Source organism: Episyrphus balteatus, chromosome 1, assembly GCF_945859705.1.
Source record: "Episyrphus balteatus chromosome 1, idEpiBalt1.1, whole genome shotgun sequence".
In the NCBI taxonomy this organism is placed as follows: domain Eukaryota; kingdom Metazoa; phylum Arthropoda; class Insecta; order Diptera; family Syrphidae; genus Episyrphus; species Episyrphus balteatus.
This window is the reverse complement of record NC_079134.1, coordinates 155,861,128-155,887,197: the sequence shown is the minus strand read 5'-3', so window position 1 is coordinate 155,887,197 and position 26,070 is coordinate 155,861,128. Positions and strand designations below refer to the sequence as shown.

Below are 26,070 nucleotides of genomic sequence, written 5' to 3'. Positions count from 1 at the left end.
AAGGTGATAGAATAAAAATAGGTAGATTTTTTCTATTTTTTTATTTTTGCAAGAAAAATGATTTTTTAAGGTTTCACTTCTACCACGTGTGAATTGCACACATGATTTTTTTTTTTTTTTTTTTTTTCATTCTAAAAATAATAAAATCTTTAAAGATTTTATAAAAGCTTAACTATTATTTACAGTACCGCTTGCAGAATTGCTTCACGGAGAAAACAGACCACGTAGAATTAAACGGATCGCACCTTAATTTAAGCGGACTTTTGCATGGTTTTTTTGCTAAGATGACTTTCACCTTAAATTAAGGTAAAAAGTCAAACTGGCAGCCACCGGGGATTGAACCTACAACTGTTGGGTTACTAGGCCAGTGCCTTACCACAGTGCTATCTCACTGTTAGAAATGAGTATGATAAACTGCAACTAAAGCTAAAGTGTTACTATAATTTTAAAACTTTTATTTTTTGGTCGGTTTGTTTTAAGATGAACATTCACATTAGAATAAGATGATTTTCACATTAAATTTAACTGATTTTAAGTGGAATCACCTTATTTTAAGCGGATATCACCTTATTTTAAAGTGGTGAAATATAAGTGCGCATCATCTTATTTTAAGGTGAGACTTTTTTCTCCGTTATTTGTCAAACATTTTTTACAATTATTGTTTTAATATGCCTTTTTTGGGAAAAGATTCATCTTGTGCATTTTGAAGTTAAAAATTCACGTTTGCAAATAAAAACATTTCCATTAAAAAAAATTGTTATTGCAAACAGAAATAGATTTTGGGAATATTTTGGGAATATTTTCCATGGAGTTTTCTCAGGGAAATATTGGCAAGTTCGATTCGATTTGTTTATGCTGATTTTGTACGACTTTCTTAAATTTCAGCCAATAAGAAAGAGAAAAAGGTTTATAGAAAAAATAAATAACTACTTTAAAAGTTAAAACCGGGTAAACTATTTTAAAAGTAAAATTGGCTATTTAATAGTTAATTTGGAGAAAAGAGTACTTCGATTGACTATTAAAATAGTCACAAATAACTATTTTGTTAACTATTTTAATAGCAATCTCGATATTAACTTTTTGTTGTAAAAAAGCGGGGCAACTGGTATTTATTTGAAATGCGTCTTTATCTATCTAAAAGTGGGACGGTCTAAAGTGCTATTTGAAGGAACGTGCATTCTATAAACCCAACACTGATTTACGTTAAGGCAAGTTCCGATTCAGAGTAAGAATTTCGGTTGACATGAAATAGGATTAAATGAGACGACGATATTCAAATGTTTAACAAATTATTTTCTTATTGATATATGCCGATAAATCTAGTACAATATCAACAGCATCGGTTTTGCGAGCTTTTAAAAATTTTGTAAAACAATACCTATTGTAAAAAAAAAATCGTTTCACAAAACAGTCTAAAGGCCTATAGCTAATTTTGGGAGTTCAAGTATATCCAACATTTGAGAACACAATATTTTTATGTAGGTGTTCTGATACTGAAATTAAAAGTCCAAATGACTTTCGCCCAGGCACATCAATTACAAAGAGCTCCCGACAAATAATTTTGGTTCTATAAAGCTTTACAGATGCAATTGTTGCTTCTGTAAAGCATTATAGAAGCAAAATTGTTAGTAGGGCTGTTGTACACTTTATAACGCAAAATTTTAGTTGATGTTTTAGAAAGGGTACAACAGCACCTAACTGATGAGTCCAACTTATACCTGGGCGAAACGCATTTTTCGGATGTATTAACTAAAATTAAGTGATATTTTTACATTTGTATAAGCTGAAACTCTTGAGTTTACTAAAATTTTGCACATTTATGCGAAGAATTTGAAAGCGAAACCCAATTGTTCCATTCGTGACGATGGAAAACACCTATATTGTATTATTTTTTTTTTTTTAAATACTAGGAATGTACTTTAAAAGTTTCTATAAAAAAAAAAAAAACAGATTTTCGTCAAGTCATAACCCAGTAAAATTTTAAATTTTTAAATCTAAATCTTAAATTGTCGCTGGAATTTTTTCTCAGTTAATTGTTAACTGGACCTTTTAACCCTCTGTCAGCACACGGGTGCGAATTTGGCAGGACAAAAATTAAAAGTGGTCACAAAAAAGTTTCTTTATAAGGGTGAAAATAAATTTTTTTTTGAATTGTGAATACAATATTCGAATTCTTTGAAATATTCTACATCAATTTCATATATTATTCTCTATAAAATAGTGAGATCGAAAAAAGTTCTAGCGACATGAAAAAGTATAAACCAAATTCGCAAAAAAGAGGTGTGCCTACAGAGGGTTAATGTTACACCCCATATATTAAACTTTGTAAGATAAATCAAACCATTAGAAAAGATAAATGAATAAGAAAGAATAATTTAAGGTTAATTCGTTTGTATAATTGCTCAAGAATTGAACATTTTGAATTTTTAAATAAAAAAAAAAATACGTATACGCCATAGTGACCCTATTTTGACTATGTCTACTCCAATTTTATATGCATATAGAAAATATAACAAATATACATCAGTTTTGAAAATAAATTGAATTTTGCCAATGGATAAATAGTAAAGCTAACCAACTGAAAAGCAAAACATTTATCATCCTTAGAGCAAGTTCGTTAAACCAATTTATTTGTTTTAGTTTAATCAAAAAATTCCTTTGCCTTTCCGATTCACTGAAATACCATTTTTTTTTTGTTAGATGACGAGGTAGGTAAAAATCTGTTTATTTAATAATTGCATTTTATATTGAAATAAAAATTCATTTTAACTGAAAGGTTTAAATAAATAACAAAATGGTTTATCGCAAAAATTGAAAATTGTTTCCGAATTTTTATTGTATCACATTTCTAATCTAGCGATGTATGAAATTGATATAATCCTTGTTCATATAGATTATGTAAGCGATAGAATTTTAAATGTAAGAGATTGTTTATTTTTTAGTTGGTTAATCCTTTTTAAATTTAATCCAAATGAATTCGGGAAACCATTTTTTTTTTTTAATAAATCGTGGAAAAAGTTAAAATGTATTCAAAGTTTAAATTCAAATCTATTTTTAACGAAATCCTTATAAATGAAAATATCAATAAAAAATTGCTAAATATATCGAACCAAAACGAAATAACACAACAAGTAACCATACAAAAATTCTTTAAACCATACAAGAAATTTTGTGTTGAAAATAGGAAAGAAAACTTAAAGAAAAACTGTCCGCATCCGCATGTTAAACATCCTTAAGCTTACCTTCATGTCCCTGTCCATTATTATTTTTGGACATTTTCCGCTCTGTTATCTTTTCAGCAAAACGTACATTTTGCCTTTTTCTCCTTTTACCTCTGCCTTCCATGTTAACATTTCGATATTTATTTGCTTGTCTAACTGAATTCACAGTTTTCATTTTCACTCCATCTACAACACTCTGAGTAAAATAACCACCATTACTCCGACTCGATAAGGTTTCAGGTGATTTTACAAAAATTCTTTTAAAACATTCTATCCATTTGTGTTGTTTTCGATTTGTGTTCAAATTCGAGGATGTCCTTGTCTTCGATGGAGACGACGATGACAAGGAGGACGACAACACTTGTCCATGAGTATTTCCTGAACATGCTGCACAAAAACTTGGAAATTTCATTTTACAAAAAAAAAACAAAGATTTCTTTTTTCTATTTTCTAACTTTTTTTTTCTATTTTTGTTTTGTTCTTCTTTCTTGTAGGTACTCGTATATATTTAAACAAAAATAAATTAAGTTCCGTACCGAAGATGGACTTTTCGTTTTTGTGAACGCGACAAAACTGCAATATTTTGTTCGTCTTGAAAATCAAAACAACACCCACTCATTTCTTCATCACTATCAAAATAGGGTAGGGTAAGGTACATTACCTACCTCTATAAAGACTTTAAATTATATTTTTTTTCCTTCTACTCAATTCCATTTTCTGAGTATAAAATAATGATATCAAGCTTGTCATCATTACAATTCGTTACGTTTGCTTGAATTCAGAAACGATATAAAAGACAAAAAAAAAAATAAGAAAATAAAAACGTTTTTTGCCCTATAACTTATTTTTGTTCCCTTTGAGTGAGGTAGAGAGTGAATATGGTTATTCCCTTCTTTTTGCGAATTCTCTCAAGACGCGACTTTGATAGACGTAATGAACCATATCTTGAGGAAGAAAAAAAAAATTACAGTGGGACCGAAGATGCAATAAGAGGATATTAAAGTCAAGTTTGTTCAAAGAACACTTCGATTTGAGTTATGACTTCTTCAATTTTTACTCACTCAAACAGAGGGAATTTTATGAAAAAAAAAAAAAAGATTTTTGAGTTGGAATCACTATTTGTGAGTAGAACTTAACTCGAATTAATTTAAAATTTTAACTCAAATTCAAAACTCAAATATTTCACAATCAATAGTGAAAACTCAAATTACGACTTAAAAAGTATTTGAGTATACTCTTTACATCAGTATTTTTGAGTCAATTTTGTTTAAAATCAACTATTTATTCAAAATTATTTTCACAAAATTGTACAAAGATATTTTTAGGGAAAACAATTTCTTCACAAAAAGTCCTTGCATATTCAGATTTTCCATTAGGTATACAAATTGCACCTGATTGAGTTGTCAAATGAGTAGAAATATTACTTTAAATTATTTACGGATATTTTTATTTTATAGTTTTATTTAAACCATAAGCCAAATTTTAATTGCGAATTTATTATTATCTATTTTATTGAGTTTAATTTATAAAACACATATTTTCAATTAAGTTTATTTATTATACAGATACAGAATATAACTTTCTTAGTGTCGTAAGAAATGATGATAAATATCGAATTTTGAGGTTAAAGTAAAATGAAGTTTGATAAAAGTAGAAAATGGATTGATTGAGTGAAAATATTGTCAATATTTGGCTAGTAGGTAGATATATCTGAATAAAAATATTTTTTGTTGTCATTATTAACCACGCTCAATTTAAGGTTAAAATTGATGATCATTTTCAAATTAAAATTAGACTTAGGCCTGTTTCAAAAAATACAGATTTGTTGATTGAGTGAAAATATCTTACTTAGTTCAAAGTTTATGTAAAGATTAATATTATTTCAACTCATATGTAACCAAGACTTATTTTAAGCATAAGAGTAAATTCGAGTTAAAAAAAATACCGTTTCTTGAGTGAAAATATTTAAGTTCGATATTTTTTTTGAACTGAATCTTTGAGTTAGAGTCACATGATAGTTTTATTGTTTAAGTGAAAAAATTGAGTTTTAATTTCACACATATAAAATAGTGTATGAGTATGAGAAAAATACGGTTATTGAGTGCAAATATCCCGTTCAGTTTGTGTAGAATTGCATTGCGTCATTTTCTTTGATTACGCTTAAGGCTTAACAAAAAAAAAACAGTTTGAGTCAAAATGCAGGCATATTCCGTGAAAATTTCACATTTAATTTGGAGAAATATTAATTTTAAGATCAAATCAATATATTTACTGTTTAGAATAATGCTTTAAAACCTAACTTATGTTATATTTTGATTTTCACTCGATTAAAATAACTCACAATTTGAGTAACTTTTTTATTTATTCGAATTTTCAAAAAAAGAAAAAAAAATTTCAATTTGTATTAAGAAATAATATTGTTTTTTTCATATATTCTTTGGCTTTTTTAAACAGAACTAACTTTGTTCAAGCCTAAAACTATGCTCAATTAACAAATTGTAAAATGTCTGAATGAGTATTTCTAAAGGGGATTTTTGTAATAGAATTTGAGTTAGTTTGTATACAGGGTGATTCAGGAGTAATGTTCCTAAAAAGCTAGAGCGTGTAGGTTAGATCGAGACAAGAAAAAAATCGCATGGGAGGGGGGGTCTATTCCCCCTCGTTTAAGCGGGGAGGGGCAATTTACAAAAAAAATTGACTTATTTTGGAAAAAAAATTATTAAAAATCAACGGTTATACCTAAAATAACGTGTTACACCTTTTTGTAAAGCCAAAACCCTAGCCTCTTACAAAAATTTTAAACAAAGCCTTTTTATGGCACTGTTTTTGCAGAATTTTATTTAATTAATGACTAATTTAGTTTTTAAAATTCAATGCTCTTATTTATTTTTAAACAAAAACAGAAAACCAGATTCAAAAATATCTTGTCATTTTCGGGAAATTAAAAACAACCTCTTTATTTTCTGTTTTTACGTGGCTGGACTTGTTGATAAATTAATTTATGAAACATGAACCATTCCTCAATTATTTTTTAAACATTCAGACTCTACGACTCAACTGAAATTTATAAATTGAGTGGAGTCGAATCTCTTTATAAAATATTTTATGGTTCTTACTTCTTATTTTGGCCTCTATTTTTTTTTTTTTTTAGTTAATCATATTTGTTATTATTTGAGTGAAATGCTATTTGAAATATTTCATAAAAAAAAAAAATAAAATACAAATATTACAGTCGGGTTGTAAATCCTATACAAAATTTTTACCGTACTTGAAAAATTAGTTGTAAGAAAAATTTAACTCCAACTTGAGTTTTAATAAAGGTATGAGTAATAATTTGAGTTTTTTTGTTTCTTCTTTGTCTATAGCTATTTTATTAAAATTTGCTCCTGATTACAAATTTGATGCCACTGAAACTGATTGACGTTGGTTAAATTTCATTACAAACTACACACGTGCATTCTACCGTTTCAAATAAAAATAAAGCTCCAAATTACGTAACATAAACTGTTTGAGCTCTTTTCAATTATTTCAATTTTTTTTTTGTTATGTTTTTATGTCTTCTTTATCTTTTGTAACAAGAAACATCATTTATTTCAAAACAAATTTCTTTTGATACAAATTTTTTTTTCTTCACTTTATGTTCTAACTCTTCTTTATCTTTTGTAACAAGAAACATCATTTATTTCAAAACAAATTTCTTTTGATACAAATTTTTTTTTCTTCACTTTATGTTCTAACTCACTCTCTCTCTCTGTTTTTTACTCTTATTTGAGCTTCTTTTGAGATAATTCTAAAGAATTCAAGCGTGTGGAATTGTGATTCTGATTATCCATAAAAAAAAGTAGATATGCAGCATAAACCTATTCAATACGCAACCCATACCACCACCAAGCATTTAGTTAAAATGAAAATATATATGTGAATGTCAAAAAATATTGTAAGGAGTAAAATTATATTGAGTCAATAGAAGACAGCTTTCTTTCTTTTTTTTCCTAGAAATTTATATCTTTTGCAATGAAAAGGAGAAATAAAAATAATACAAAATTGGAACACAATTTTCTTTTTTTTTTTTCTGGGACGACATATTATTTTCTATAAGACTTTCTCACTGATGATGTCATAAAAAAAAAAAACATTATAGGGTAGGATGTGCAAAATACAAACAAAAAAATGAAAGAAGATAATTTCACACATACCTGCTCTACCGATACTAGTCAGATCCTTTATCTGAGAATCTTGAAGCTCCTTCTCGTTTTTGGAAATTTCACTGCAAACAAAAATTAAATTTATTAATAATAAAATAAAAAAGAAAAATGTTAAAAGAACATGAAAAAATATTGTAAAGAAAGTGGATAAAAAAAAATAAAAAATTGAAAAATTCGGAGTGAAAAGATGAATATGTTTGGAGAATGATGCCAAGTTGGAGTACGAGGAGCATCTTCAAACTCGAATGAATAGAATGAAATAAAATAATTATATTTACTTTGAATTTATTTTTTTTTTTTAATTTTTTTTTTTTTCGATAGATTTTGAGTGTCATTGCAATTGAATCTTTTCAGAGTTATTTTTTTTTTGAAGATTTTTAGATGTTATTTACTTGTTTGTTGAATAGATATAACATCAAGATGAATCTTATTGAATACTTATTTATTTAACGATGATTCAAAATTATATTTGCAGACTAGTCCTGGTGGCAATGGTGAAAGGAGCTTATACCGACTGCTTCCTGCAGTGGAGCATAATCTTATTCAAAAAAATGAAATCTAGTTTAATATAGTTCGATGTCCTTTTTAATATAATTTTTAAGGAAATTTTGCTTTAACTTTAAGATATCAAAAAACCATGGGAATCGGTAATAAAATAATAATCATGACTTTTTGTAAAGTGCCAATTGAGAATTGGCAAGTGGTAAGTAATCAGTGGCATATGTCATGTGTCATGTGACATACAGCACGTGGGGTATTATGTGACATGTGGGAAATTAGATGCGGCATGTGGCAGATGACAAGTGGCAATGATGGATGACAGATGTTAAAATACAAACAAAATTCTCACTCGCTTACAGGCATTGCGTACACACATCATTTTCATTTTTTTGGTTCTATAAAAAGTTTTGTAGATACCTATGTTGAAATGGCAGCCCCGAGTGACCTGGCCTTGAGACGATTTTTTTTTCTATAAAAAAAAGTTGGGTGGAAGGGTGTTTTTTTCGCCGACAAGAGGGAGGGGGTGAAGGTCAAAAACATACTGAAAAAAATTGTTTGTCGAATATCATCATATGACACATGTTTTCAAAGTATTTTTTGATGCTGATTCTAATGACATAAAAATAAATTCAATACGATTGCTCTAAAAAAAAGTTATAGCCGATTAAAAACAAGGGTGCTTGTTTTTTTACTTCAACAGGTAAAATATAACCGAAACCCATGTGAAAAACATGCTACACTAATAAAATTCTGGATGAAGGTTTTTGATAAAGCAGGGACAAAGCATTCATAAAGTTCTTAAAATTATTTTTGGTGAAAGGGTGTTTTTTAGATAGGTTAAGTTGTGTGTGAGCAAGGAATCATAACAGCTGACTTAAATTTTATTAATTTTTAAAAGTTGGTGTAACTGTTTTGGTTGGTATAAGAATTAAGAATCTATAAAGTGTACAAAATTATCTTGAGTAAAAGGGTGTTTTTTTTTTAAGAAATGATGAAATTCGGAATTAGTACCACAAAAACTAGGAAAAAATTATTACACTAATGAAAATTAGTAAAAATGTTTCATTTATAACAGAAACCAAGAACCCAAACAGTCTATACAAAAATTTTAGGTTAAAGGGTGTTTTTTTGGGGAATAGGGAAAAATCCGCGATAAGTCCGATAAAATCAATGGTATAAATGGTACCCTTACGAAATTCATTAAATATATTCTCTTTCCCATGGAAATTACGAATAATGTAAGTCTATACATTTTTTTTTATGTAAAAGGGTGTTTTTTTTTTTTAGAAGTAAAGAAAATATGGGTATATTTGAAAAAGTGTGTATTACTAGAGTAATATTAGTGAAATTTAGCAATTATGTTACTTTTAACCCTCTGTCGGCACACGGGTGCGAATTTATCAGGACAAAAATAAAAAAATTACGATTTTTCAAAAAAGTGGTCACAAGAAAGTGAATTGTGAATGCAATATTCGAATTTCACCGAATATTCTACATTAATTTCATACTTGATTCTCTATAAAATATTGTGACCGAAATAAGTTCCAGCGACATGAAAAAGTTTAAACCAAATTCGCACCCGTGTGCCTATCACGTCACAAAAAAGAGGTGTGCCTATCACGTCACAAAAAAGAGGTGTGCCTACAGAGGGTTAAGATAAGAAACAAGAATATAAAGTGTCTATAAAAATATCATGGTTATTAGGGTGTCTTTTTTAATGAAAACAAAAATGATGGGTCACCCTAATGAAATTTTATAAAAACATTGATTTTGGGACAGAAAGCAAGAATAAAGAGTTTTCATAAAAAAAAATTTGGTGAAAGGGTGTTTTTTTTCGAAGAGACAGTAAAATCTGTAATTGGTCAGAAAAAAAAAAATACAACCAACAAAAGCAAAAAAAAACTAAAAAAGTGTTTTATTATATACCTAATTATAAAACTCGTGCAGAAATTCCAAATATAATTCCATACGAATTAATAGATAAAAAAATCGAATTTTTTGTTTTTTTTTATGTTTGCTTCGACTGTTTTGGTATTTTCTTTTTTTTTTTTGTTTTCAATTTTTAAAAAACATTATTCTGATAGGAAATTTAATTCGCTACAAAAAGTATTCAATCGAATATATCAAAATTTTGCTTTGTTAACGAGATATATTTAAAAAAAAAAAACAAAAATAGGGGTTTTTGCACCCCTATCTTTGATTTCCACCGCCTCATTTAATAGCATTCCGCTGTTTTATCTTTTTTTATAACCCATTGAACGATTCCTGCAATAAAAACCCGTAAACGTCTTACTTCCTTATTACCATGTTTTTTTTTTTTGACATAATCAATAGCCTACTCATATCTAAATGGCCATCTTTTAAAATCTTTTTTTTTGTTCTTAAAAAATAAAAACATTTCTACCTAAATGTATTAATTATGAAAAATCAATTTTTCTATGGCAGTGTTCTCTTGGCTCCAAATTTTCGAAATCTGATTTTTACGAAAACTGGGATTGCTGAAAAAATTAACGGTTACTTTTTGGGGCCACGTTTACATAACTCACAAGCAGACACAAAAAATTTCCACATAAAGCTGCTTTAACTTGTTTGAGCTTAATTTACATGGATACAGTCATTAAACTCACAGTTTATAACCTAAAACGAATATCAGTTTTTACTCGTGACAGGTAGGTACTAATGGAAGTTAAGGATTAGTAAGGCATTACGATGATGTAGAATGAGAAAAAAGTGGTTGTTGAAATTCGATCAGTCTCTCTGTGTGTCTCTTTGTCTATCTCTATCTAGAGCTAGAGCAAACCATTGAAGCGATTTCATTCAAACTTGTTAAATAGTGGAGGGTTTTGTGTGAGGTAAAATTAAATTTTTATTTAGGATCAGAATTACAGTAGGTACTTGTCATACGACCAAAATTGATAAGATTGTTTTTTTCTCAAAATAGCTCTAACGATTCTGATTTAAAAAAAATAGGTATCTTTTAAGGTCCTACTTTTGAAATTTTTCATAGAACCATTTTCTTGATTTTTTTTAAAGAATTCCATAAAAACTTTACAAAAATATCAATTTTAGAACTTTTGCAATTTTTTTTTTAGAACGGTTTACAAAATTTCCCTGAAATTATTGTTCTCTTACGAACGCTATAAGAAGCTTTAACATTCGAAGAAACTACCATGTAAAATAGAAAGTAAAGTAAAGAAAGTAAGCACGAAAAAAAAAATGGGTGGAATTGTTTAAAGGTTATTTTTTCAGCCCAGAATAAAATTTATTTGTACTAATATGAAAACCGAAAACTTGCTTGATGACGTTCAAAATATCCTGAACAGTGGCAGTTTGCAATTATAATATTAAAATCCCAAAGCCTTTGATATACCATTAAATTACCACAAGGATTTAAGTAGAAACAGTTTATATTTTAAGACAGTGAACTTATATGATACTTTAGAAAAATTTACCCATCTTTGTCTTCCTAATCCAAATCTCCATCAAAATTCTTAACTTCTTAAGAAAATTTAATATTTCACTTCGTTTTCAAAACTTTTTTGCACTTATTAATTAAAATTATGACTTAATTAAAAAAGAAAATCTATTCCATTCCTCCACTGAATGCAACACAAATGTTTACTAAAAACTTAAATAATTACGTAAAGTAAAACCATTTAAGCATTCTTTTTAACCCATCACTCATTTAAATGTGTATACATGTGTGTACACAGGAGTCAAACAAACCGTAATCATCCTCATCATCATCATAACCTCTAAAATACCTCCAAATACCACTAAACGAGTACTCGTATGTGCATTAGGAAGGAAAAAAAAGTTCACAACACAAATTAAAATCTAAACTCATACCTGCTTAAGGCAATAATGAGAGGTTGTTTCGAATGCAGCAGCAGTTTAGACAGTTCACGTTCGGTTAATTTATTTTTCAGGCGCACATCCAACTCCAATGGTTGTGTAATTACGTCCTCAGCCTTCTGATAGAAATTCTCTTCGGATAACTGACGTTCGGCTACGGCTAGTCTCTGTGAAAATTTAAGAAGAGGAATTATTTTTAATATCTACTCGATATTTGCCATGTGCATATTTTAATTTGGAAATAAAAAGTTTAATTAAATTTCTATAATCATCATAATTTGAGTGAGTGTTTTATACACTGGGAGAAAATATTGATCTCATTTTTTTTTGAAAACTGTTTGTAATAATAAGAAAACACTTCGAAACTTTAATCAAGGACATCTCATCCCCTTTTTTCTTTTTCAAATTTATGGTTTTTTAAATCACTCTCACTGAAAATTGTTTCGAATTACGAATTTTACAACTTCTGAAGAATTTTTTTGAGTGTATTTCACTAAATTTTAACTTCATATTTCTCGGATTAGAAAGTCAGTTAGAGTTATGATATGGAAAAGTGACGATATGCTGCCGCTGCGACTTTGCCTTTTGCACTATGTTTTATTTAATTTGTGTGATGTTTTAGTTTTAGTTTTTTGCTTTTTTTCAGATTCAAGGTAAAAGTTTTGAAATTTTAAATTAAAAAACTTTTCTTTTCGTTTTGTTTGCAGTTCATTCATGCACATGTGTGTGGAAAAAACTTTTTTCTCATTTTAGTTTTTTTTTTTTTGAAAAACGAATTTTAAATCACAGTTCAGTGAACTGTCAATATTGCCAGTTTGGCACACACACAACTTGATCTTAATTAATACGAAAACGGTTTCACATCATCATAAATTCGAGAGAGAGAGAGTAGATGTAATTTATGCATATTTTCCAAAAACTATGCCTAACTTACTTTTTGAAAACTACGAGTACGTGATGATTTTGGAGAACAAAACTTTAACATTGTACGAGTTTTAGATTCACGAAGATGATGATGAATGATTTTTTAAATAAGAAAACACAAAAGATGAAAATGAGGGCAGAAAACTTAGGAAGACTAAGTATTTTTTATTGTGTTCGGATATAGGGCGTTTCGCGTTAAGTCTACGAGTATAACTGAGGCAAAGAATGAAAAGTAAATGGTGTATTGATTTGGAGAATACAATGAAATATGAATCAGTCAAGTACCACATGTTGATATGAAAATGAATCTCTTGGGAAATGTGATTAGTTTAAAAGGTTCTCAAAATAATTGTGAAATGGTTTTTGTGATGTTTGGAGATATAATGGTTTGTCGATATTAATCATTCGAATGGAGTATCGAATATTTTTGTAATTTTGACCTAATTGAGTTGAAAGAAAATGAAGAGTTCTTATTTTCGTAATAAAGTGAGTGATAAGAATGGTTTAAGTATTCGTTCGTTGCAAAACAATTTTTGAAATGAGTTTTGTTATAAAATTTGCATCATTTTGTCGCTGGCTTAACTTCATTACAACTTTCTATTTCTGGAAATTTCATTACCTACTTTTTTAATTCTTTTTCGGATAGGGAAAAGATTATATCTGCCTGCCAAAATAAGTAGGCAATTTAATTTTTGACGTGATAACGTCTTATAAATCGGTGAACCATGGCAGCCACCACAAAAAAGTGACGCCATTTTCTAACGTTACACTCTCGCACTTTCCTAGTGCGGCAAAAAATTTCAATTCAAAATTAAAAATAAACTATTAGAGATACAAAAATCTTCTATAGCTTATTTGAAAGATAATAACCTAAAGCTTAATCCAAATGAAGGATTTTTAAAAATTCCGTCATTTAATAGGGTAAACAGGGGTAAAACGGAAAGATGAAATTTGGGCTAAAATCTAAACGCGAAGTTGTAGAAATTTGTTTTTTTTTTTTTGCTATAGATAGATGAGACTAATTTAAGAATAACTGCATTTAAGAAAAAATTGTAAAAAAATTTGAAACTAAGCTATAACGTTTTGTTTGAACGTTGTACACGTGTTGGGGCTATGACAAAATGATGATTTTGGGTAAAGGAAATTTTTTTTGACAATTCTAGGTGAAAGATGAGGGGAAAAAAATTAGGCGTCTGATACGGATTTTTTTCCAACACTTTGCGTTTCGAAATATGAATTTTTGAAAAACACTTTTTTTTTAGGGGTATCTTTGTATAATTTTTGATTTTTAGCGTTCAAAAAATCTCAAACTTATAAGACATGTAGGTTAGGGCGGAGTGAAACTGCACTTTTTTTTCTTTTTTTTTTTTCTTCTTCTACATACCAGGGACGGGTGCCATTAGTCATCAAAAAAGAGCATACCAAATCTCAACCCGATCAAAAAATATCTTGAGGGTTCACAACGCCCTTTAAAATTTACATGCTTGTTGGAAGTAATGTACTGGGAGCAATTTTCAAAAGAGATGGAGCAATGTGCCAAAAAGTTAGAGCGTGTAGGTTCGGTCGAGACAAGAAAAAAATCGTATGGAAGGAGGGTCTATTCCCCTTCGTTTAGCGGGGAGGGGCAATTTAAAAAAGAAATTATTTAATTTGAAACAAAAAAATATTTAAAATCAACGGTTATACTTACAATAACGTGCTATACCTTTATGTTAAGCCAAAAACCTCGTCTTTTACAAAAATGTTTAATATGGCCATTTTCTGGCACAGTTTTTGAAAAATTAATTTTCGAAATCAAAATTTTGAAAAAAAAAATTTCAAACTAAATTTTTTCAAAATTTTATGTAACTAAGTACTACTTAGGTTATTAAAATTCGATGCTCTTATTTTTTAAACAAAAACAGAAAACCGCATCCAAAAACATCTTGTCATTTTCGAGAAATTAACAAAAAACCAAAACTATTTTTGTCTAAGAAATTTCTTTATTTTTGGTTTTTACGTGGCTGGATTATGGGGGTTGGGGGTGCTCGCCGCCCATGGATTCTTGCAGAAAGGGCCTTAAGTCAATAAAATCGTAATTTTTAAATGAAAATTGAACAATAAATAATAATGTACATGTTTTTCGAATCAAAAAAACTGAGTAAACAATAAAAACTCAAAAAAATCCATAAAATAACCTTTATGGTGTTTTCATTTTTTTCAAGTGACTTGTGAACCCTCTAAAACTTCTTTGATTGATCTGAAACTTTTTTCCTGTTATTTAAGTTCCAAATGGCACCCATCCTGGCTATGTAGAACAAAAAATAAGACAACTTTTTTTTTCACTCCACCCTAATGTAGGTTTTGGCCTTATGCATACATGTGCAAAAACTTGGAATCGTTTAGTGAGTTTTGACTGAATAACAAGTTTTTAAAAAGCACGATTTTTGACCGTTTTTAACCGATTTTCATCGTTTTATATTTTTATCTTTTTTTCTTTAATAGATACAGGAATAAAGTATTATGGAGTAATGATAGACCATGACCACGACTATATGTGTTTCAATCATTTTCGTAAACACAATTTTGAGATAACGGTAAAATAAAATTTTAGAATTCAACAGGCTATAACTTTTGACCAAGAGCAGATAGAAATTATTATTAAACTTTTATGAGCATCCTGATACAAAAACCTTTCATTTGGTATATCACACATAACGATAGACTAACTACAAGCTACACAATGTTAAATCAAGAAACTTGCGAAAAACCTCAAAACACCAGATGAGATCTGTTGATCATGAACAGCCACCAGTGTGGGAAGTACCGTAATCTCAGTCTGGAAATTCGACATGGTTGACTTTAAAAAATTCTAACTTCGCTTTTAAGCATCTTTGAAATGAGATTGATACGTCATTTGAAAGGTGAAATAATAAGCTTTCACATGGTATATATTTTTTATAGGTTGTCAAACAAAAAAAATTGATTCCATAGCGTGAGAACATAAAAATAAATGTTTTTTTGCTTTATTAATGAAATTTGATCGAGTTCAAAAAATTCTAGCTCTTTTTGTAGATGTCTTATAGACCTGATCGATATATATTATTTTGAGCTAAGACAATAAGCTTTCAGATGGTATAAAATTTTGTATAGGTTGTTAGGGAAAAATATGGAATTAATGACGTGAGAAGATAAAAATTCATTTTTTTTTTTTGCTTTTTTTGATGAAAATGATTGTTTTCACTAAATTATTTTTATACTTTTTGCTCATTGTAAAAATTTAAAAATGTTTTTATTCTTAAGAAGAAATACTTGGCTTTTAAAATGCATAATTTTTTTTGTAAGCTTTTAAAATAAAAAAATTAATATAATGAGAAAATAAAACAGGTATTTTTTTTTTAAGATTTTTCTTGTAAATTATGATTGTTTGAAAAAAGTAAACGCTTCAATTGACTCATTTTAAACAAAAGCACACAACCTGTTTTCTGACGACGTTATCACGTAAAATCATCGTCCGTAAACCGGCTTTACAGACAACCTCTTTTTGTTTGTATGTTAAAACTTTTGATGAAGAGAAAAGCGTTTTGGTGTAAATTTTGACTTTTTTTTATGGCTTGAGTTATAGATACTTCTAAGTTTCACTTGTTGTTCCCAAGAAAATGGGATAATGGAATGAAGTTGATTGCTTGGAAGATAACAAGCTTTTCTTTTTCTCGTTTAAAAAAAATGGCTTGTTTATCCAGTCAAATAAGGGTTTAACCTCGGAATGAATGCTAATAGAATTTTTTTTTTGCTCAATACCTTCGTTTTGGTATTCTATAACATACCTTAAAAGTCTAGAAAAATCTCATGTCTTCTACAAAAATTGACTCGATAAGTGCAACTTTTAATAAAAAAGTTCGATAAACTGACCAAATTTTACCCTTATTGAAAAAATGTTAATTGTTCAAAAACTGCGAGGTATGTCAACTTTAAAATTTAACAAACTAAAAAATCCAAACAAAAATATCCCATTTTATCGAAATAAATAATAATTAAAGTATACTATAAGGAACTAAACATAAGTAATTAATTAATCATAATGAATTAACTTCCAGTTGTTTCGTTTCATACCAATTATATTTTATTGAACAAAAATTTGTTGCACTAAAATATATTTGTTAGTGTTGGTTTTTTGATATTTTTGATTTTCATCTCACATTGAACCTAAAAAATATTTATTCGGTTATTGCAACCGCCCTTGTTTTAATTAGTTGCGTTGATTGAGAATGTAATGTATTAAGGAATTTTTCTTCATTTAAAGTGAAATTTAGCTTAAAGGACACATTTAAAGGCATCAAATAGTAAATAGCCTTTCAACTTGAAGAATTTTTATTTTATGATGTTTTATCGCTTTTTGACAAGGAAAAATCCTTTCCTTAATTTTCTTGGCCTTCAAATATGTACATATATCAAAAATCTTAAGCTACGTAGCTTTGTTTTTCCAAAATAAACATTATCCTCGATTAAAAGGCGGAAGAAGTAAAAACCTAAAAGTACATAGAAATCATATCGGTCATCCAAAAATATCCCGACACACTGCTTCAATAATAAATAAAATTATTATAAAATGAAAACAAAATTAAACCAGAAACTTTATCTCACTGGGCCCACCTCAAATATAGTCTTCTATATAAAATTTAACACAAATAGATGCGGCACAAAGTGGCAAGTACACCCAAAGCAAAATAATTTATTTAAACTCAAAGTAGAGGACCATGACTCAACACTCCGTCCGTCTCCATTATGTCATTTTGAAAATAAAAAAAAAAAACGACAACTTTTACTTTTTTCCTACTCCACCATATCAACACAAGCATCATCACATTCACGACACCGAAGGAATACCGCGACTACTTTGAGTCTAAAAATAGTTAAATTCACTTTTTATTAAAAGCAAAGAACAAAACAAAAAACCACAAGAAAGTGACAAATATAATCGCTCGAAATTGCACCTCGTTAAAATAATTAACAAAAATTACACCAAAAATAAGGTAATTTCTATTTCAATATTGACTTTGTGGAAAAACAAACAGATCTTTTCCATTTTGGATGATTAATTTAATTTTAAAATTACTTTTTGTAATTTATAACAGATGCAAATCGATAGAAAACACCGGGAATGGCGGCATTTATAAACAAACAGATCTTACATTCTTGCAGTTCCTTGAGTCAGGTTATTCCCAATAACAAAAGAAGGCACCACAACGGCGAATCAAACAAACCTTGAAAAATACTGTCTGTCAACGCAATGATATTTCAAAAATATCGACAGAATAATAATTTTAAACAAATCCCAAAATATTTTGATAATAATTTATTTAAAATTGTTTATAAAAAAAAAATCAAAACAATAAAAACAAAAATTATAATGAACGACTAGATACGGCGACGGCAATACAGGGCGATATTCGTTTGAAAACTGAATGGAAGCACCAAGATCAGTTCGTTTGCAATTTTTCAGCGCAATTATTTTTGTTTTTTTTTTTTTACTTTTTTTGTAAAAATAGAAAAAAAAAATATTCTATGGCATCAAGTTAGTTGTGTGCATTTTGTGTTGTTTTTTTTTTTGTCTGTCTGTTTGTTTTATTTGTTTCATGCACATGATGGGTAAAAAGAAAAAAAACGTTAGCTAGCTCACAGTCAGCGAACTAGAACCAAATAAACTGTAGTAATTATCATCGTTTTGACTTGAAACACAACAAAAATACTATAGAAAATCGATTTATCTTTCATATATCATGTAAACAAAAATGTTTGCCGCTATACCGGCAAAAGTCAATGTAATCACACGAAGATGAAATGGAAAATAGTTTTCAAAGTCGTGATGATGTGTGGCGAATTCAGTATGTTTCCGTGGTGAGTTTAAGGTCTTGTGGAGTGGTGATTTATTCAATGTGAATGTTCGAAAATTGAAGCATACTTTTTGGCTAAACTTGCTTTTGAATTTTTTTCTTTCAAAACGGAAATTGTTTTATTGTGACAAAAACATTTTCACAAACGAATAATATGAGTTGAGCTCAATCGTGCCAAAAAAGCTACAAATTAGAAAATGAACTCAAATTTTCGTTTGTGTTGAAAAATCCCTTAGTTTGACTTACTTAGAGGAAGGTCGCCTAAAATGGCCCAACAAGGTAAAATAGCCTTGGTGAAAAAATCGAAGAATCGAACAGAAAACTTCAAGCAATTATTTGAAATTTTATAGTTTGATTATCTCAGTTACCATTTCAAAACGTAAAACCACTAAAATTTTATGATCATTTTATTTAGAAAAAAAAACTTTATAATACATTGAATTTTGGAGGCAGTAGTAAATGTATGTTAGCATGGAGTATTTCTTATTAATTTATTGGAATAATTTAGCTAAGAACTTTTTTAGTTTTTTTCTGCAAAAATTAAAAAACACTAAGGGTGCTTTCATAATTGCATGGTTGATTTGTTTACATGCGGTCATTTGCGATCAGACTAATGTCAGAGAAACGATTGGCGCATGTATTTTTCTTTGGATACATAAACACTTTTCCCGATTTGTGTCATCTGTCAAAATTTTGAAGTTTAGATTTTGATTCATCTTCCTAAAAATGAATTTCACAAGGTTTTTGAAGGCTTTGAACAGGTAGAAACAATTAAAAAACTACAATTTATCATTAACATGATATTTGTCTCTTTTTTCAGTATAAATTTAGAATGCATGTGAAATTTTCTATTTGCACATTTTCGCTGCAAATGTTTGCGTTTTGCGTTTATAAACACCTGACATTTGTCATTTGCCTGACATTTGTCAGACTTGGGTAACCATGCATTTATGAAAGCACCTTTAGTAAACGGGAAAAATGGTCTGCTAAGCTCGTGGGTAAAATGGCATAGTGTGTCACTTTATAGTTACTTTCACATTTTCACTTATTTATAGTGAAGAATTATAAACGAACTAGAGTGAGGTAGTTCTGGACTGGTAATGTTAGCTAAAAAAAGGAATGCGCTGGCAATAAGCATCCAAAACATTCGGAGCTCCAAAAACTACACTAACGAGAAGATCAAACAACAAGAAAAAGATTTTGAATTGCTAACTGGTCTAGAGAAAATTTAGCACCACTTTTTCCAAGCAAATGGGAAAGAAGCTCATCGAATATGTTTGGTAACGGAAGTATGCCATTTTACATGGAATATCAGTTTTTTTTTCGAAAATGTTAAAAAAAATTGTATTCCTACATCATACATACCTATGTAAAATATAATAGTGTTAAAAACGGCTCAAACGATTTCGAAAAAAACATTTGTGATTGTTGTTACAAAAATTCAATTCCATTTACTAAAGTGCATTATGGACAGGGGCGTACACACCATTGGGGCAAGCGGGACGGTGTCCCGGGGCCCTGCCAACACGTTAGGGCCCCGATTGAAGAAAATGCAGAGAAGACACCTTATTATAAAAGAAACCAAGCATACCTAGAGAAACAAATTATATTCTTCAGTGTAATGCATAAATATTGCATAATAAATAATTGTGTAATGCCAGTCAAGTAATGTTTCATCTACCTAAAATAAAAATCGTTTTTTTGAAAAAAAAAAATAATATGTTATCTTAGGGCCCAACAAAATTTTACTTGAATAATCTTAGCGACCAACAAATTATTTTCTATATCAAAGGGGACCCAAATATCAAAGGAGCCCCGGCAACTCAACGTACGCCTCTGATTATGGACATTATGGTTAACATCGATAATGAGCGTTTCAGGAAGTTACTTTTAACTTTGTTATTACATTAAGTTCCGACCATTTTTAAAGCTTGGTATTTGGTATACCTATGTTCAGTTTTAACTTTTAACCTAAGAGGGCCCTAGTGGCTTGGAAAATCGAATTTCTCACACTACTTTTCCTTCTACACCCTAAACTTTCCATCCAATTTTAATAAGACTTTGTTAACTTATATTATAAGTTGCACTTTCAGACATTATATAAAACTTATTTTATTTATAAAAAAATATTTTCATAAAGTTAAAATTCATTATAAATTTTGTGTAAAAAAAAATCTTTGAAATCGGAAAAGCCATTTAGGAGAAATCAACACAGCAAACTAAGCCCAGTACTATTATTATAAACTTTTTATTTATTTTTTTTTTTTAAATATATAGATACTTTTTTTATTTTTTAAAATGTGTTTTCATTAGTTTATAACAAAAAAGTCCAAAAAAGGAGTCGAAGATCTTGTTCGGTGCATCTATTTTGAGGGAATGGAATATAAGAAATTATTTTTATTCCTTAATAGAATAAAACTGATTTCTACCACATACATTTCATGGGAAACCGACGAAGTTACGAATACCAGAGTTACGGGCGACAGAGTTACGAGCGTCAAAGTTACGCGAAACCGAAGTTACGAAAAACTAGAGTTACGAATTCTAAAGTTATGTTAAGCTATGACATGTGATTTTTGGGTTGGCAACAATTGCGAGGAACGACATGGAATTATGGAAATACAAACAAGAGATTAACATTTTTCTCATTGGTCAGAACTAAATGAGTAAAGCGAAAATGGGTGTTATTTAATCTTGTAAAATTTTGATTGGATAGGTATAGATATACATATAAGGTTTTGTTTTTGTGAGAAGATCGCAAAAACGTTGAAATAGAAAAAAAAACATGAGTATACTTATGTAAGTTTGGGGGACATAATTGAATTTAACTTCTTATTTGTCCAACTAATATTGCAAATACGTATTTTTTTTTATTAATTAATATAATTATTCATAGCGTATTTTGTAATACTCACTTTGTTATTATTTATATTAAAATAATAACCAAACCACCCCTTTTTTTACAGACGTTATTTTGGTGTGGTGAACTGTTGTTGCAATTGTTGCCAACCCAAAAATCACATGTCATAGCTTAACATAACTTTAGAATTCGTAACTCTAGTTTTTCGTAACTTCGGTTTCGCGTAACTTTGACGGCCGTAACTCTGTCGCGCGTAACTCTGTTATTCGTAACTCCGTTACCATTTCACATTTCATATAAAATTTACTTACAAAATACATATTATTCTAAAACTGTCTGTCAAGGGTTAAACAAAAAAGAATTTGAAACTCAATTAAAAAATAAATTATCGGGTCCATATAGCTGTCAAAAGGAAAAAAGTTTTGTCAAGTAAAAAACTAAAAACAAAAATTTTTTTTTAGAAGAAATTAAGTTTAACAATTTTTTGTTCGTTCTTAAAACCAGTTCGTTTAAAATCCTAGTGAGAATCTGTACCGATTCCACACCCAGTATTCCTAGCTACGCTAATGCAATGCAAAACATTGACTTTTGGGTAAATCCATGAGAGCACATAGGCTTCTAAAGTCACACCCGTTACATCTTATTTGAAGATATTCTTAGACAGCAAAATAGTTAGAATTAGAATACTTTTAATAGCTGCGTTCCTTTGGAAATATTTATCTACTGCTTAGTACTTAAAGCTGCTTTGAAGGTAGTTCAAAGTAGTTTTAAGTACTAAGCAGTAGATAAATATTTCCAAAGGAATGCAGCTAATATTAGAGACAATGAAACAAGTTAATATACTAAGTGTGAATGTATTAAAATACTTAATTTAGTGAATAGGTAAATATAGATAAGAGCGAAAAACATAAAAAAAATATGCCTATATGCTCTCACGGAATCACCCTTTTTGAAATATACTATTAAAAAAATCGTAGGTACTTGCTGATTATTATTTTCGGCGGGCAACTTACCTACATTTTTAAATCAACAACCAACAAAAAACAAACGGAAATGAATGTGTTCAGTTAGAAAACAAACAGATCCACGAAAATATCAAAAAAATGAATGAAATTGATATTATCCCCAAACTTTTCAATATTAAGTTAGGTAATTTCGAAAATGGCTATGGGCCGAATAAAGTTATTTCTTATTAAAAAAAACAACATTTCATAATACAAACCGTCAATACCACCAATAATCAAACTTCAAAGCCTTAAAAAGTTAGTTAACACACACAATAACAGGATATAACCAATCTTTTCAATTTCCGCTAAATTAAACTTACACACTTTTCCAAAAAACACCATAAAAAAAATTCCATATCGTGTTAACTATATTCCCTTTGACCGCATTCTCATGCTACATGGCGATAAAAGTTCAGTGCTCCTTTAAAAAATATCTAACATTTCCGTGTTTACCTACCCCAATTTCCCGTGCACCAAAGAGCTTCGTCACCGTTATACCTAGTTTGGATACACTTTTACTGCTGCATGCACTTCCTGCAAACTGAACATAAGAGCACACGAATTTTATGTTTTCAACAAAAACTTCACAAAGTTCTCCTCTCCTCACAACACCACAATTTTGAGGGTGTTTTTTTTTTCAAACTTTGTACATTTTTTTGAGTGATTAATTAACTTAATAATTTCTCTAAATTAAAAAAACACTATATTCTTTTAAGTCACTGAACAAATCAAAAACACTGCATCAACACACCGAATGTTGCGACAAACAACATCAACAACATTCTTCTTTTTGTTGGACGTGTTCATCCGCAAAAGTGGGGTCTTTTTCAATGCGCAATTGCGTTTTCCTCTCAAAAATAAACTCAAAGAAGAATACAAAAAAAAAAAAAAAAGCTCATCGATTTGGCATCATGACCTGGCCAAAACCATCTTCATCCACTGACACACAGAAGAGACGAAACCACCCGACCGACAACCCCCCTCATTTTCAAAAGAACTCCAAAGGAAACGTGTGAGAATATAGCTAATCAGGAATCTGTGGAAAAGGAATAGAATATTTACACGGAGAGGGTTGTTATGTTTCGCATGTTCTCAGCAGCCACCTGGGTGATGTCATGCCTTTCTGACGTTTATAACAAAATTGGTCATCGATAACAATCTAAAGCTAATGAAATTCAGAAATTCACGGCAAAGACAAAACACGAGACACAAAACCCTTGTTTTTTTGGCAGCTAAAAACGGATATGGAAATGCTCAACTGGACACGAGATAGTCCGTTTTGTTGAAAACAAACCGTGAAGGAAATATAATAGAGAGAGCTTTGAATAGCCTGGGGATAGGTATCATGGTCGGTGGCTGATGATGATGATGGTGGTGGAAGGAGGGTTTGAATATATTTTCTAGGTTAATGGGATTGAAATGGTGCGGCGCGCCGGGCGCAGTAAAAAGAGAAGAGAACTTAACAGAGCTAGTCTATTGAACCAGATTTGTTTAGGAACATTCCTTTCCGGGTTGAGGATGGGTCATGGTGAGGTGAATTCACTTCTGAGTATTCTATACTATATTCTATGATATAACGTGGTTTCCAATGGAATTTCAAGTTAAAAAAAAAAAGAACGAATGGAGAGACAGGAATCTGGTTATTACAACATCTTCATGTATATGAAGTTGCTGGTTTTGCTACTATGACACTTTATTATTTTAGTTTCTGGTTGTGTGTGTGGTGTTGTTCAATGTCCAAATGCATTGCATACATTTAGGAGGAAATTACCTACGTGGTCAATTTAATTTGATGTTGTTAATTTCCGGAAGGTTTATATTTCAATGACAGTTGTTAGAATTGTTCATTTTAAAATCAATTTTGTTCTTTAAAATAAAACTGTTGCTAGAGGTTTGAGACTTGAATGTAGCGATTGTGTAACACAGGCATTTCAGAGTAAACTGCAGGCCCAAAATATCATCAGCGAGGTTTGCCGATAAGCATATTTTTCTACTTAAAAAAAGTTCTAGTCACTTTTCAGAACCACTTTTTATGTATTATTTTGATGAGTGAACTTGTAAAAAAAATTTGTCAAATATTTGGTTTAGAATTTAATAAAAAATTTAAGATCTAAGGCATTTTAGAAAATTTTAACATTTTGCATACTTTCTTGAAAACATTTACAAAAAAATTAAAAAAAATACTCTAAAATGTAGCATTATAAAGCTTAAGTTACAAAAAACCAATTTAGTTTAGGTATGTTTACAGCACTGTTTACAAATTTTTATTATTATTATTTTTTATTGTTATTCATATTAATTTACACATATATATTGTTTTTTTTTTTTTTCTGGCTTGAATTAAGTCAAATAAAATAAAATAGTTAAGTTAAAATTTTGTTTTAAAATTCAGTTTTTTTATAGAACAAAATGTTACTCATACACCACAGTGACCTCACAAATTGCTCAAATTTCAATGACTTCTTCAGACAATTTTTAAACTGAACTTAACTTAACAAAGAATTCTAGATTTTTTAAGATGTGAAGCATGACTCAAATGTTTTGAGAATTTTTTTTTTATAATTTTGGCAAAGAAAAATTTTGTCAGGATCATGGAAAAAGAGCATTCTAAATATTTTTTTCCATTTAAAATGAAATATTTCAAAAGTGTTTGATATTTTATAACATTTTTCTTGTGAATTTAAATCCACAGAAAAAAAAATAAATGTGAAACATTTATGAATTCAAAAGATAGAGTACGATAACCACTTTTTCAGTTTCTGTATATAAAATATGATGCCGTAAATATCCAAGTTTTTTTTCTGCTGTTTTCTGGGATTTTATCTTTATGCTTGGAAGTTAACATTTTGTATGTAATAAACTTAAAATTAAGCACAGTTTATGGATTTTAATTTTTGTTAAATTTCTATATTTTTATTATAACGTTTTAAAGTTCTTCAGGCGATATTCCTTGGGGGAGTTTTGGACATGCATTTTTCGAAGAGCTAAAAATTGATATAGAGCATTCAAATGTCGATTTAAGTAAAATGTCAAAAGTCCCCAAAAGTCCCATGTGTGCATAAAAAGTTATTCCAGTTTTAATGTCGAGAATGTAGGTGATATGAAAACATATACATATAACTTTGAAACGGAAGAAACTATCAACAAAATTTATGTAGATAGTAGTAGGTTTTGCAGTTCCCTAAAAAAATGTTATGACACTTTTTTTCTTCGAGATATCGTTTAGAAGATATCGTGGTTTTAAAATGTGTCAAATGTCGAAAATATCGGTTCTTTGCATATTACTCTTAAACGATGAGTCCTATTGAAAAGTTTTTTTTTTTTGAAAAACTGCTAGATAATGTGCTCCTTTATATAACTACATTTTTTTTAAAGTAGTCTTTCCAAAAGAAATAAAAGTTTTTGATTTGGTCAAAATTCCAAAATTGCGAATTTTTGTACCTAGCTACTAAAATAACAAAATAGCTTAAGATATGCTTTAGTAACACTTATCGTTTTAAAGGTAGTGCGCTTAAAAGAGTGGTACCTATGTATAAAAAATATCGTTTTTTATTTATTTTCGTCAAATGATCAGTGTGATCTTAACAAATTTTCATAGCATGTGTAGATTATGTGTTTTTTTTT

The 26,070-nt window shown here is 29.2% G+C and overlaps 1 protein-coding gene across 6 annotated transcripts in view; it reads right to left on the bottom strand.

Moving 5' to 3' along the window:
• LOC129921182 (sorbin and SH3 domain-containing protein 1) overlaps positions 1-12,923 on the bottom strand; it is a 250,507-nt gene extending 237,584 nt beyond the window's left edge. For 5 of the 6 annotated variants that reach the window (XM_056002898.1, XM_056002899.1, XM_056002902.1 and 2 more), the window contains exons 1-3: positions 12,717-12,921; positions 11,777-11,949; positions 7,418-7,488 (exon numbers count right to left, since the gene is read on the bottom strand). In XM_056002898.1, coding sequence (XP_055858873.1) covers positions 7,418-7,488; positions 11,777-11,949; positions 12,717-12,767 — 295 coding nt within the window. In that variant the 5' untranslated portion in view covers positions 12,768-12,921. Of the gene's footprint in view, positions 1-7,417; positions 7,489-11,776; positions 11,950-12,716 lie in introns of all 6 variants that reach the window. The other variant, XM_056002893.1, reaches the window with a different exon arrangement.
• Positions 12,924-26,070: the final 13,147 nt, after the last annotated feature.